The following is a 15,647-nucleotide window of genomic DNA, read 5'->3' as shown; positions in this document are numbered from 1 at the left end:
ATCAGCCATGATTTTATTGAATGGCGGAGGAGGCTCGAGGGGCCTACTGGCCTACTCCTGCTCCTATTTCTCATCTTAAGATTGTATGATCTTAAGGGGAACTGATGGGGTAGATCGAGAGAAACTATTTTTGCTTTATGGGGAATCTAGGACTAGGGGACATAGTCTAAAAATTACAGCCGGATATTTCAGGCGTGAAATTAGGAAACACGTCTACACACAAAGGATGGTAGACGTCTGGAGCTCTCTTCGGTAACTGGCAATTGATGCTGGTTCAATTTTAAATCTGAGATTGGAAGATTTTTGATAACCAAAGTCATTAAGGGAGGTTGCAGATCATTGATCCCATTGAAAGGCAGAACAAGCTGGAAGGGCAGAATGGCCTCCTCCTGTTACTGTGAGGGATGAGGCCTTGGGGTGCCAGCCTGGAGTCTCCAGGAATTGATGATTAAGCTTCAGGACATTGCTGTGAGCAAAACATTCAGGAGAAAGATCATTGGAGCATTAAAGGTTTTTTTGTTAATTTTACTGAACACTCTGTAATATGAAAAGTATTATTAGTTATAAAAATATCAGTGATGGGAGGGGATCGAAAAAAGGTTGTTTGATAGTCAAGAATCATCCAGTTGGTTACCAACGAGCCCTTTCGCTTTCCAATTGGGCGCGAGAAGACATTGTGTCGTCAGGGTGGACCAATTGCAGGAGTGTTGGGGCGGGGCAGTTGGAGGCAGGAAGTCATGTGCTGAAACTGCATCCAATCAGAGTTGATGACCCCCGAATGATGCCTCCCGGTCTGAACGAAACTGGCCAAAACCAATTCCCACCATGGTCCCAAACCATGTGAATAGCATATAATGCTGTGTTTATTACTGCAATCAACAGTAGACATGTTAGGGTTGGGGTACAAAGGCTGGTGAGCTCTAATGGAGATCTCCCTCAGGCTGTCCGAGGTTCATTCATATTACCTGATGTAAATTAGAGGGAATACATGACATGTCTGAAACATCTCTTTGCAGCACAAGCAAGATAAGGCAGCTGGTGTAGACATTGACTGTATTCCTAAAAATAATAGCTCCTTAAACATGACTTACACACTAACTCCAATTGATGTGTTGTCACGAGGTGCAAAGTGGTGAACAGAAAACCTGCAAATCTGTTTAATACTTCCATAAAAAGTACAAAGCCGGCACTCGTTAACTATTTGCATTTATATGACGCCTTTAACGTAGTAAAATGTCCCAAGGCACTTCACAGGCATGTTATAAAGTTTAAAAGTGAGTTACATAAGCGGACATTAGGGCGGGCGACCAAAACCTGGGTGAAAGAGGTAGGTTTTAAGGAGCGTCTTAAAGGCAGAGAGGTTTAGGGAGGGATTTCCAGAGTTTGGAGCTCAGGCAGCTGAAGGAACGGCCAACAATGGTGGAACGATTAAAATAGGCAATACACGCAAGGCCAGAATTGGAGGAGCGCAGATATGGCGGAGGATTGTGGGGCTGGAGGAGATTACAGAGATAGGGAGGGGCGAGGCCATGGAGGGATTTGAAAACAAGGATGAGAATTTTAAAATTGAGGCCTTGCTGGAACTGGAACCAAGGTAGATCAGCGGGTGACGGGTGAACGGGACTTGGTGTGAGTTAGAAAAAGGGCAGCAGATTTTTGGATGAGCTCAATTTTACGGAGGGTGGAAAGACGGGTGGCTGGTCAGAAGAGCGGTGGAATATTTAAGCGTAGAAAGGCATGGATGAACCTATTCAATAAGATGTGGCCTTAGCTAGAATCTTAAAAGTTTTGACCTTTGGTAATTGAAATTTTCCATTCTCTTTCCATTCCTCCCCCCCCCCCCGCCCCCCCCGCAACAGTTACCGGAAATTGGCACTGCGATGGCATCCTGACAAGAACCCGGATAATAAGGAATTTGCGGAACAGAAGTTTAAGGAGATTGCAGAGGCGTATGAAGTACTATCAGACAGTAAGTGTGCACCGCAAATTATTTTCCATTTGTTTCTCGTGAAGAGTTGCTTTCTATGGACTCATGTAAACCTGAGGGAGTAAGTAATAGAAGATTATGTTGATAGGGTGAGATAAAGTAGTGTGGGAGGAGGCTCACGTGGAGCACAAACACTGGCATAGACAAGTTGGGTTGAACGGCCTGTTTCTGTGCTGTAAATTCTATGCCATCTGAATAACACTTAATTTTCATAACTTTTTTTCGTAGAAAGTAAACGGGAGGTTTATGACCAGTACGGAAAGGATGGATTAATTGGAACAGGTAAGAGGAAATGTCTTGTTACCTTTTCTTCAAACAAAAGGTAGAAACAATCATGAACTCTCTCCCCTCCAAAAGAATGTGTCAACTGAGGAATAACAGAAGTTTTCAAGACTGAGATCAATAGATTTTGGTTGGCTGACTGAGGGGTTGAAGATGATTGAAGGAGTTGTTAGGGTAAATTTTTTTCTTTTTGTTCCTGGGATGTGGGCATCGCTGGCCAGGCCAGCATTTATTGCCCATCCCTACTTGCCCTTGAGAAGGTGGTGGTGAACCGCTGCAGTCCATGTGGGGTAGGTACACCCACAGTGCTGTTAGGAAGGGAGTTCCAGGATTTTGACCTGGTGACTGTGAAGGAACGGCGATATAGTTCCAAGTCAGGATGTTGTGTGGTTTGGAGGGGAAGCTGCAGGTGGTGGTGTTCTCATTAGTCTGCTGCCCTTGTCCTTCTAGGGGTTAGAGGTCACGGGTTTGGAAGGTGCTGTTGAAGGAGCCTTGTGCGTTGCTGCAGTGCATCTTGTAGATGGTACACACTGCTGCCACTGTGCATCGGTGGTGGAGGGAGTGAATGTTTGTAGATGGGGTGCCAATCAAGTGGGCTGCTTTGTCCTGGATGGTGTCGAGCTTCTTGAGTATTGTTGGAGCTGCACCCATCCAGGCAATTGGAGAGTATTCCATCACACTCCTGACTTGTGCCTTGTAGATGGTGGACAGGATTTGGGGAGACGGGAGGTGAGTTACTCGCCTCAGGATTCCTAGCCTCTGACCTGCTCTTGTAGCCACCATATTTATATGGCTACTCTAGTTTAGTTTCTGGTCACTATCAACATCCTGGGGGATTCAGCGATTGTAATGCCATTGAATGTCAAGGGGAGATGGTCATTGACTGGCACTTGTGGGGGGTGGGAATCCAGTACAAGGGGGCATATCCTTAAAGTTAGAGCTTGGCCATTCAGGGGTGATGTCAAGAATCATTTCTTCACACATAGAGTAGTGGAAATCTGGAACTCTCTTCCCCTAAAAGGCTGTTGAGGCTGGGGGTTAATTATCAATCTCAGTTTTGAATTTTTTAGAGCTTTGTTAGGCAAGGGTCCTAAGAGAACCAAGACGAGTAGATAGTGTTATGATACAGAGAAACCATGATCTAATTGAATGATGGAACAGGTGTGAAGGGCTGAATGGCCTCCTCCTATTCCTGTGGTTCAGTATCTCTCCACAGGGGATCTTGCGAGGGTTGGGAGTAACTGGGGACATTGTAGTGATGTTCACTGTGAGAAGTGATGCACCAAACTACTCCTTCAAAGGTCTTGCTGTGATTTTATTAAAAGCCCTGATTTCTGGGTCCCTGTATTATTTAACACAAAAGTCCGAGTGTATCAGGCCTGTGTCCTCAGTACCTTGCTCTATGGCAGCGAGGCCTGGACAATGTATGTCAGCCAAGAGCGACGTCTCAATTCATTCCGTCTGCGCTGCCTCCGGAGAATACTTGGCATCAGGTGGCAGGACCGTATCTCCAACACAGAAGTCCTCGAGGCGGCCAACATCTCCAGCTTATACACACTACAGAGTCAGCGGCGCTTGAGATGGCTTGGCCATGTGGGCCGCATGGAAGATGGCAGGATCCCCAAAGACACATTGTACAGCGAGCTCGCCACTGGTATCAGACCCACCGGCCATCCATGTCTCCGCTTAAAAGACGTCTGCAAAGGCGACATGAAATCCTGTGACATTGATCAGAAGTCGTGGGAGTCAGTTGCCAGCGTTCGCTGGAGCTGGCGGGCAGCCATAAAGACGGGGCTAAAGTGTGGCGAGTCGAAGAGACTTAGTAGTTGGCAGGAAAAAAGACAGGGACGCAAGGGGAGAGCTAACTGTGTAACAGCCCCGACAAACAAATTTCTCTGCAGCACCTGTGGAAGAGCCTGTCACTCTAGAAAAGGCCTTTATAGCCACTCCAGGCGCTGCTTCACACACCACTGACCACCTCCAGGCGCTTACCCATTGTCTCTCGAGATAAGGAGGCCAAAGAAGTATTATTATTTAAGCTGCACTCTTACTCCAGTTTCACTTGTTGAAGTCCGTTCGCACTCTGTGCTGCTGTTTTGTTCACTGTCCAGAAACTGAATGGTGAAGCTTCTACATGTGCCTTTCTGTTTTTCCCCACATTCATGCTAGCCACAGCTAGTAACTGGATACTTTCTCATTCCCTTTCCTGTCTCTGCAGCCATGTGATCGCCTGGGAGAGGCAAAAGACAGAGGAAAACCCCCCAGGGCCAATAAGGGAGAAAATACACTGGGAAATTCCTCCCCAGGTCCCTCAGACGATCAAAGCCCAGTCCTGGAGATCAGTTGGACCAGTGTTGTTTGTAAAGACACTTACTTTTTACACAATGCAATCTCTTCCCCAGTCAGGATCCGGTCCAGCTCCTTCTTGAAGGGATACAGGGAGTCAGCACCCAGCACTCCAGCCAGAAACACATTCCCAAGGCTCAAACTCTCCAGGAACAGAGGAACCACTGAATGCTCCGATTCTACAGTGTTTAAATTCATGTCCCTGCCTCTCCTGACATGAAGTCTCGCAGTAACCAAGGAAACACAATTCAACATACGGGGGCATCGCGGTCAAGCTTGATCCTTCACTCATCCGAAGGCTGTGCAGTCAGAGCCTTAAACTGATAGCAAGTGGGAGCGGAAATGCTCTTTACAAAGTCAAACCCATGTCCGAGAATGGTTTTAAGGCCAGCTACAGCACAGAAACAGGCCATTCGGCCTAACAGGTCCTTGGCAGTGTTTATGCTCCACATGAGCCAACTGCCAACCCTCTTCATCTAACTTCATCAACATATTCTTCTATTCCTTTCTCCCTCGTGTTAGCCCCTGCCTGTTGTATCTTTCCTGATAGCTACAAGCTCTCATAGAATTATTGAGTGATTTAAGGCACAGAAGGAGGCCAATCAGTCCTTTGAATGCATGCAGACTCTACGCAGAGCAATCCAGTCAGTCCCATTCCCCCGCTTGATCCCCGTAGCCCTGCAAGTCTATTTCCCTCAAGTGCCCATCTAATTTCCTTTTGAAATCATTGTCTCCATTTCTTCCACCCTCATGGGCAGCGAGTTCCAGGTCATTACCACTCGCTGCATAAAAAAGTTCTTACTCATATTCCCCCTGCATCTCTTACCCAAAACCTTCAACCTGTGTCCCAAGTACTTGTACCATCAGCCAATGAGAACAGTTATTCCGTGTCTAACTTAAATAAACCTGTCATAATCTTGTACACCTCTATAAAATCTCCCATCAATCTCCTTTGCTCCAGGGAGAACAACCCTAGCTTCTCAAACCTAACCTCGTAACTAAAATCCTCCATCCCTGGAACCATTCTGGTAAATCTCCTCTCAAGGACCCTCACATCTTGCCCAAAGTGTGGTGACCAGAACTGGAGGTAATACTCTATTTGTGGCTGAACCAGAGCTTTGTAACTTCCTTGTTTTTCCTCACAGAATCATTACAGGGCAGAAGGAGGCCATTCGGCCTAGCGTGTCTGCACCAGCTCTCTGAAAGAGCAGTTCTCTCAGTTCCATTCCCCTGCCTTCTCCCCATAATCCTGCACATTCTTCCTTTTCATAAAACTGTCTAATTCCCTTTTGAATGCTTCAATTGAACCTGCCTCCACCACGTTCTCAGGCAGCGCATTCCAGACCTTAACCACTCACTGCGTGAAAAAGTTTTTCTTCTCTTTTGCTTCTCTTACCAATTACTTTAAATCTGTGCCCTCTCGTTCTCGACCCTTTCACGAGTGGGAACAGTTTCTCTCTATCTACTCTGTCCAGACCTCTCATGATTTTGATCACCTCTATCAGATCTCCTCTCAAACATCTATGCTCAAAGGGGAACAACCCCAGCTTCCCAGGCTTCAAAACCCAGAGCTCAAGTTCCTCCAGCTGACAATGCTTTCTGCACCTATGGTTGTCCAGGACTTGGGAAGTGTCTTCGGGTTCCCACATGGCACAGCATGTGCATTTGACAGGACTGAGGTTCCCTGCCATGCCTCTATTTATGTAACTCCTAACTAAAACTTAGCAGAAGTAAACTAACATTAAAACACTCACTAGCTACTCACCAATCAGCACTTTTCCTTGTGCTGACATCACTAGAGTTTTTTGTTTAGGATGCTTTTGCTTCTTCTGGCCTTCGACTGCTCCACCTCCGATCACCTTTAGGTCCACGTTCTTACCTCCGGGCTCTCCAATTGAGGCCTACTCTCAGGCCTTAGCTCTTTATCCTGTCCGGCTGTCCTACTGCTTCGCCCCTGAACTGTTTTAGATGCGCACTCACTACCTCTGAGCTCAGTTACTCAGATTGATGGTAGGTGGGAAATGTTGTTCCACGGAGATCAGCACTGAGACCACTGCTATTCACCATTTACATAAATGATTTGGACTTGGGAATCAGAAGTACAATAGCAAAATTTGTAGATGACACAAAATTGGGAATAAAGTCGTACTTTATCTGCAAATAGAGAAAATGACACCAGTAAAGAAAACAGCTGCAGTGATCCCAACAGCCATCACTACAGAATCTGCACTGTAGAAACTGGTAATTGTTCCAGCCATGTACAACATACTACGAGTCAAGGCAGACAATACAATGAGGTTCCAAGGGTGCTTTCACCTGATTTGTTCACAACAGCTAAGAGGAGGGGATTGTAAAAAAAAAAAATACAGAAAGATGTTAACAAACTTGCAGAATAGACGTGTAAATGTAATTCATTTTATTATATTTGCGTGTGAAGTGGTACATGCTGGTAGGAACAATAGGTAGGAAAATAAGAGTCTATATGGGGCAAAGAAGCAAAGGGATTTAGGGGTTCAGGTACACAAATCTTTATTCCAGTATCATCCTTCTGCAGTGGTCTAACCCAAGGCTCTGTAGAAGTTTAACATGATCTCTGCTTTTCAATTCTACCTTTCTAGAAATGGACCCCCCAATGCTCGGTTTGCTTTTTTTTAAATGACCTTATGCACCTGCTTTGCTGCTTTTAGTGATTTGTGTACATGTGGTCAGTGTTGTACCTTTTGACATGAATGTTTTTTTTTTCTCTAATAGGTGGCAGAGGTCCCAGCATGGACACAGAATTTCCAGGATTTGTGTTTTCATTCCGTAGCCCTGATGAAGTGTTTAGGGAATTCTTTGGTGGGCGAGATCCCTTTGCAGAATTGTTTGGTGAGCATGTGCTGTCTTTGTCTTTTTGCACTGCCTTACTCCCTTGCGGTTACGCATCGAGTCCACTGTACGATCCCACTGATCTTTGCAGAATCCCAAGGGTTCCATCTGTGGAATGTAACTGGTCCAAGGTTTAACTTCAGCTCAATCAAAATTCTGTCGTCTATATCCTAACTCTCAGCAAATCCCGTTCACCCATCATCCCCTGTGCTCGCTGATCTACATTGCCTCCCGGTCTGGCAACACCCGCATTTTTAAATCGTCATCCTCGTGTTAAATCCCTCCATGGCCTCGCCCCTCCCTATCTCTGTAACCGCCTTCAGCCCCACAACCTTCTGCGATCACTGCACTCCTAAAATCTGGCCTCTTGCACATCCCTGATTCTCATTGCTCCATCATTAATGGCCGTGATTTAAGACATCTATGTCCCAGGCTCTGGAATCCCCTCTCTATAATCTCCTCACCTCTCAACCGCGCTTTCCTCCTTTTAAAAAGCTCCTTAATACCCATCCTAATATCTCCTGTGTGGCTCGGTGTTAGGTTTTGTCTGATTTATGCTCCTGTGAGGCGTCTCGGGATGTTTTACTACGTTAGAGGCACTATATAAAATGCAAGTTGTTGTTAAATAATGTGAATTGCGACTGTCGTTAGTCTGAAACTTCACTACTGTATGGTTGAAGGTGATGTTTTTTGTTAAGAGATTGAAACAAGATCGTGTTTGCTTTGTCTGGTGGAACAGGTGATTGATAGAAGGTCCAAGTTTTGAAGGGGTGATCTAATGTAGGTGTTTAACATAATAAAGAGATTTAATAGAGTAGATACAGGACAAGTATTTCCTCTAGTGGGGGACTCCAGGACAAGTGGGGGCATAACCTTAAAATTAGAGCTAGGTTATTCAGGGATGACATCATGAAGTGCATCATCACAAAGGGTAGTGGAAATCTGGAACTCTCTCACCTAGAAAGTTGTGGATGCTGGAGGTTCAATTGAAAATTTCAAGACTGGGATCAATAGGTTATTGTTAGTTAAGGGTATTAAGGGATGTGGAGCTAAGCTGGGTAAATGGATCAGCCATGATCTAATTGAATCATTGGCTTGAAGGGTTTATTAGCTTATTTCTGTTCCAAAACTCCTTTTTAAAAAACAAAAAAAACAGATTTATAGAAAAGTCTTGCATTTCTATAGTGTCTTTCATGACATCCCAAAGCTCTTTACAGCACTTCTGAAGTGTAGTCACTCTTGCAATATAGGAAGTGCACAATCAAATTTGCACACAGAAGGATCCCACGAACAGCAATGTGATATTGGTCAAGGGATAAATAAGATACCAGGGAGAACTCCACTCCTCCTCTTTGAAGTAGTGTCGTGGGATCCTTTATATTCACCTGAGAGGGAAGATGGGACCTTGCTTTGACATCTCACCCCTTCTGACAGTGCAGCACACCACACCCTCAGTACTGCACTAGGATGTGTCAGCCTAGATTATGGACTCCAGTTTCTGGGCTTGAACCTATAACCTGAACGTGAGGCGAGAGTGCTGCCCACTGAGCTGTGGAGGATGTCTATATATCAGTGGATTAACTGTCCATTGGGGAGCTTTGCTGGTGCAGGAAGGTTGCTTTGTGATTGGGACTACTGCTGTTGTAGAACAAAGAAAATTACAGCACAGGAACAGGCCCTTCGGCCCTCCAAGCCTGCGCCAATCCAGATCCTCTATCTAAACATGTCGCCTATTTTCTAAGGGTCTGTATCTCTTTGCTTCCTGCCCATTCATGTATCTGTCTAGATACATCTTAAAAGACGCTATCGTGCCCGCGTCTACCACCTCCGCTGGCAACGCATTCCAGGCACCCACCACCTTCTGCGTAAAGAACTTTCCACGCATATCCCCCCTAAACTTTTCCCCCTCACTTTGAACTCGTGACCCCTAGTAATTGAATCCCCCACTCTGGGGAAAAAGCTTCTTGCTATCCACCCTGTCTATACCTCTCATGATTTTGCACACCTCAATCAGGTCCCCCCTCAACCTCCGTCTTTCTAATGAAAATAATCCTAATCTACTCAACCTCTCTTCATAGCTAGCACCCTCCATACCAGGCAACATCCTGGTGAACCTCCTCTGCACCCTCTCCAAAGCATCCACATCCTTTTGGTAATGTGGCGACCAGAACTGCACGTAGTATTCCAAATGTGGCCGAACCCAAGTCTTATACAACTGTAACATGACCTGTCAACTCTTGTACTCAATACCCCGTCCGATGACGGAAAGCATGCCGTATGCCTTCTTGACCACTCTATTGACCTGCATTGCCACCCTCAGGGAACAATGGACCTGAACACCCAAATCTCTCTGTACATCAATTTTCCCCAGGACTTTTCCATTTATTGTATAGTTCACTCTTGAATTGGATCTTCCAAAATGCATCACCTCGCATTTGCCCGGATTGAACTCCATCTGCCATTTCTCTGCCCAACTCTCCAATCTATCTGTATTCTGCTGGAGGTTGGTCTGAATGTCCCATTTCTGTGTTAATAACTTCTGTGTAAAAGTCACTAAATCCTGGCGCGGGTATAAAATTAAAACCCGACCTGGGCCCGACCCGGGCCAGAGTCCTTTAATTTTTTTAAATGCCCAACCCAACCCGAACTGGACACGTGTAGTCGGGTTTGGTCGGGTAGCCAGGCTTTACTGCAGAGTGCGGAGTCCGGACTGCACGTTTCCCGCCTTGACGTCCTGAATATTCATTTGAAGATTACTTCCTGGAACAAGGTAGCACTCACTGTCCATGTCCATGTCCAGCCCGACCCGAGCCTGAATGCTGGAGCTGGAAGAGAGACCCGACCCGAACTCGAACCTGACACTTGTCATCGGGTTTGGGTCGGGTGGCCACGCTTTAAAAGTCACCACAAAGTTAATTCATTAAATGAAACGCTTTGAAGTGTTGAAATAAGATGAGGCCCATAGTGTCTGTGCTGGCTGTTTGAAAGAGCTGTCGTGCTTCATCCCACACCCCTGCTTTTAGTCCATAAGTTCCTCATCCCCAAGTACCCGTCAACACTCTATTAAAATTATTGGTTGGGCTTAGGGTTGCGCCATTCAGGGGTGAAATCAGGAAGCATTCCTTCACACAAATGGTCGTGGAAATCTGAACGCAGGGGGCCAATCTAAATTTTCAGGACTGGGATCGATACATAGGTAAGGATGTCGAGGGATATGGACCAAAGGCAGTAAATGGAGTTGAAATACAGATCAGCCAACATCCGAGTGGTGGAACAGGCTTGAGGGATATTAATTAATATATTCATGCTAATACTCCTGTTTTTCTATCAGATCAATTTTCTTGTATGATGTAAATAACTTGTTAACTGATTTTTTTTTTTGCTCCCAATTATTTCATCTGCAGATGACTTTAGTCCATTTGCCGAAGTGGGAGGGATCGACCGACCTCGACGGGGACCCGGATCTTTCTTTCAATTCTCTTTTCCTACTGGATCAGGTATGTTGGAAGTGAGGGAGACTGTTCAGTCAAAGGAAGTACTGTGTACAGTTCGAGGCACCCCACCTTAGAAAGGATTAATTGTCCTTGGAAGGTGTGCCATGCCGATTCATCAGAATATTACCAGGGCTCCATGGGGTAGATTATGAGGAGTGATTACATAAACTAGGTTTATATTCCCCGGAATAGAGAAGGTTAAAAGCTGATTCGATTGAATGTTTTAGGATTTTGAAAGGAAATGATAGAGTAGATGGAGAGAAACTCTTTTCACTGGTGTAGGAGTCAAGTGAGGCTCAGTTTGGGTTCTGCCAGGGCCACTCAGCTCCTGACGACCACTACCAACTGGAAGGAGAAGGTCAGCAAATGCATGGGAACACCACCACCTGCAATTTCCCCTTCAAAGTCACACACCATCCTGACTTGGAACTATATCGGCCGTTCCTTCACTGTCGCTGGGTCAAAATCCTGGAACTCCCTTCCTAACAGCACTGTGGGTGTACCTACCTCACGTGAACTGCAGCGGTTCAAGAAGGCAGCTCACCACCACCTTCTCAAGGGCAACTAGGGATGGACAATAAATGCTGGCCTGGCCAGTGACACCCACATCCCATGAATGAATTTAAGAAAAAAGGATAAGAGGACGTAACCTTAAAATCAGAGCTGGGTCATTCAAGAGAAGTTAAGAAACATTCTTCATGCAAAAGGTGGTAGACATCCGGAACAGTCTCCCACAAAAAGCAGTAGATGCTAGCTTAATTAATAACTTTAAATCTGAGATTGATGGATTTTAGCTAGACATGTGTATAAAAGGATATGGAGCCAAGGCAGGTGGATGGAGATAGGATACAGGTCAGCCACGATCTCGTTGAATGGAGGAACAGGCTCAAGGGGCTGAATGGCCTCCTTCTGTTCCCAAGAGGGATAGGGGCAAGTCTTGCTGAAGGGTTGCAGGAGGGAAGTTGCTATGGGATCCATCATGTGAAAAGTGAAATCTGCACACAGTAAGGTCCCACAAACAGTAATGCAATAAATGGCCAGATAATGTGTTTTAGTGATGTTGAGTGAGGGATCAATATTGGCCCAAGACATCTTTTACTGTAGGTGGTCTCAAAGCACTAGGCACTCTCTTACTTCTCAACTGAGGCTTCCTAATCAATGGAAGACTTCTTTAAAAAAAAAACTTCACATTATCATAGAATGATGCAGCGTAGAAGGCGGCCATTCGGCCCATTGTGCGTGTGAACTCTTCTAAAGAGCCAACCAATTAATTCGACTTTTCCACCGCTCCCGCACTCTCTCCCCATGTCCCTTCAAGTATTTATCCAACTCTCTTTTGAAAGTTACTATTGAATCTGCTTCCACCGTCCTTTCAGGCAGCGCGTTCCAGATCACAACAACTCACTGTGTTAAAAAAAAACAAATTCTCCTCGTCTCCCTTTGCTTCTTTTACCCTGAATCCATGTCCTCCGGTTACCAATCCTTCTGCTGGTATGAAGAGTTTCTGACTATTGTTACGACCAGCTGAGAGAGGTGTCTAGGGGTCCCTCTCGGCTTTCACCTGATCTTACCATAACGGGGTTTAATTTTTTAAACACACTGTTTTTAGCTCCTCTTGGTGAATCCTTGTTCACCGCTTCCAATGATAAGGCAAAAAACCCCCCAGCTCAAACAGGTTTTCTTAGGTTTAAAGAAGAAAAGTCGAAATTTATTAAACTTGAAAACTCTAATGCGGTTGACGTCTACGGATACACGATGTGCCCACGCTAGCATGCAAACGTGATACACACATGCAAATAGAGTCATAGTCATAGAGAAATACAGCACTGAAACAGGCCCTTCGGCCCACTGAGTCTGTGCTGACCATCAACCACCCATTTATACTAATCCTACATTTATCCCATATTCCCTACCACATCCCCTCCTACATTAATCCCATATTCCCTACCATTCTCCTACCTACACTAGGGGCAATTTACAATGACCAATTTACCTATCAACCTGCAAGTCTTTGGCAGTGGGAGGAAACTGGAGCACCCAGCGGAAACCCACACGGCCACAGTGAGAACTTGCAAACTCCACACAGGCAGTACCCAGAACCGAACCCGGGTCACTGGAGCTGTGAGGCTGCGGTGCTAACCACTGCGCTACTGTTCCGCCCCAAATAGAGACAGAAAACAGAAGATAAATAAAGTGGAAAATTTTGAGGCAGTATCTGAGGAGTTTTTCTTTATGGTTCTTCAAGCTAACTGTAGAATCCTTGATTGTAGCTAGATCTTGCTTTTCGTTGGGGCCCAGTATTCTTCTTAAACCTTGTTCGCTGTAGGAGACTTTTCTCTCTTGGGGTTCATGTGTCTTCAGTGGATTCAGAGGCTTGTGAGAAAGAGATGGGAGCAGACAGGAGAGATCTTCTCAGTCCAGGAGCAAACAGTCTTTTTGAGTTCAAACTTTCTGTGACTAGTTCAAAAGACCCTGGAACAGCCATGTTAGTCATGTGACCTGCTGGTCTAACCAGTCCTGGATTGAATCACCTTCGCAGTTTCTGGAATGCTTCTCTTGCACACAATACATGGTGATCCAGGTCCCTTGCAGGTTGAATGTGTCAGGGAATAGCCCCTTTGTCCTTGCAAGCACTGTCTGTTAATATGCAAATGAATTTTCCAGTCATGGCTGATCTGTTTAAAAGTCATTTCACTCCATCAACAGTTTAAAATCAATGTTCATGATAAAATTAATGTGCCTCATTCCTGGCAGGTGGGAACCTAACATGACACTATCTACACTATCCAAACTAAACTTTTCTTTGTTGTGCACAGCCTGTTTATTGAACTGCATGGTCCCTTTAATATTGTTGCAGGGCTGCAAATATGTGCGTCTTAAAGAGATCATTGGTGCGCAGCCTGTTTGCACTGCGAGGTACATTTTGTGATCATGCACCCGTGAAGCTTAGAGGGAACATTGACCAAAAACCTTCATGAATTTCAAATGCTGCCATTAAATCTCCCTCTAACCTTCTCTGCTCTAAGGAGAACAATCCCAGCTTCTCCAGTCTCTCCAAATAACTGAAGTCCCTCATCCCTGGTACCATTCGAGTAAAATAAAAGCAAAATACTGCAGATGCTGGAAATCTGAAATAAAAACAAGAAATGCTGGAAAAACTCAGCAGGTCTGACAGCATCTGTGGAGAGAGAAGCAGAGTTAACGTTTCAGGTCAGTGACCCTTCATCAGAACTGACAAATATTAGAAATGTAATAGGTTTTAAGCAAATAAAGTGGGGGTGGGGCAAGAGATAACAAAAGACAAGGTGTTGATAGGACAAGGTCACAGAGAATAACTGACCAGAAGGTCATGGAGCAAAGGTAAAATGGTATGTTAATGGTGTATTGAAAGACAAAGCGTTAGTATAGAGAGGATGTTAATTGACAGAAAAATGAACTGCCCTGGACCCAAGAACAAATATGAAAAAAAACAGTGGGTAGGCACAGTAGAAACAAACTAAAATAAAATAAACAAATAAAAAAGAAAAAAATAACTAAAAATAAAATTAAAATGGGGGGCCCGTCATGCTCTGAAATTATTGAACTCGATGTTCAGTCCGGCAGGCTGTAGTGTGCCTAATCGGTAAATGAGATGCTGTTCCTCGAGCTTGCGTTGATGTTCGCTGGAACACTGCAGCAATCCCAGGACAGAGATGTGAACATGAGAGCAGGGGGGAGTGTTGAAATGGCCAGCAACTGGAAGCTCACGGTCATGCTTTCGGACTGAGTGGAGGTGCTCTGCAAAGCGATCACCCAATCGGCATTTGGTCTCCCCATTGTAGAGGAGACCACATTGTGAGCAGCGAATACAGTATACTACATTGAAAGAAGTACAAGTAAATCGCTGCTTCACCTGAAAGGAGTGTTTGGGGCCTTGGATAGTGAGGAGAGAAGAGGTAAATGGGGAGGTATTACACCTCCTGCGATTGCAGGGAAAGGTGCCACGGGAAGGGGATGAGGTGGTGGGGGTAATGGAAAAGTGGATGAGGGTGTCGCAGAGGGAACGATCCCTTCGGAATGCTGACGGGAAGGGAGGGGAAGATGCGTTTGGTAGTGGCATCACACTGGACATGGCAGAGATGATCCTTTGGATGTGGAGGCTGGTGGGGTGGAAAGTGAGGACAAGGGGAACCCTGTCGCAGTTCTGGGAGGGAGGGGAAGGGGTGAGGGCAGAGGTGCGGGAAATGGGCTGGATACGGTTGAGGGCCCTGTCAACCACAGTTGGGGGGGGGGAATCCTCGGTTGAGGACTACCATTCTAGTAAATCTCTACTGCACCTTCTCTAAGGCCCCCTTGTTATAATTGACATGGTCCCTGTTCTTGAATTCAGCCTCTCTGACTGTGACAAGATAAGAATTGTATCTTACTGTTGCTTATAACCTTTATCTGTGCTAAATGGCTTTGACGCAAGTTTAAAGCTTGTTCGGTTGGGCACGGCCCGTACAGAAAATCATGGTACCAGAACTGAGAGATTGCAGCTATCGGAAAAGATTAAATAGTTTGAGGCTCTTTCTAGCTCGCTCACTCACACTTTCACTACAAGTGTCTGAAAGAGGTGAAAAAAAACTTCTTTACCCAGAAAGGAACTTGTTGCCACAGGAGTAGTTGTGGCGCATGGCATTGATACATTT

General features: G+C 45.4%; 1 protein-coding gene across 3 annotated transcripts in view; it reads left to right on the top strand.

The window, feature by feature from the left end:
* dnajb2 (DnaJ heat shock protein family (Hsp40) member B2) overlaps positions 1-15,647 on the top strand; it is a 72,884-nt gene that overhangs the window by 18,691 nt on the left and 38,546 nt on the right. For all 3 annotated transcript variants that reach the window (XM_068034802.1, XM_068034801.1, XM_068034800.1), the window contains exons 3-6: positions 1,860-1,969; positions 2,216-2,269; positions 7,367-7,483; positions 10,888-10,980. In XM_068034802.1, coding sequence (XP_067890903.1) covers positions 1,860-1,969; positions 2,216-2,269; positions 7,367-7,483; positions 10,888-10,980 — 374 coding nt within the window. The remainder of the gene's footprint in view (positions 1-1,859; positions 1,970-2,215; positions 2,270-7,366; positions 7,484-10,887; positions 10,981-15,647) is intronic.

The sequence above is a fragment of the Heterodontus francisci genome, chromosome 7 (genome assembly GCF_036365525.1).
Source record: "Heterodontus francisci isolate sHetFra1 chromosome 7, sHetFra1.hap1, whole genome shotgun sequence".
Classification (NCBI taxonomy): Eukaryota; Metazoa; Chordata; class Chondrichthyes; order Heterodontiformes; family Heterodontidae; genus Heterodontus; species Heterodontus francisci.
This window is presented reverse-complemented; position numbering and strand designations above follow the sequence as displayed.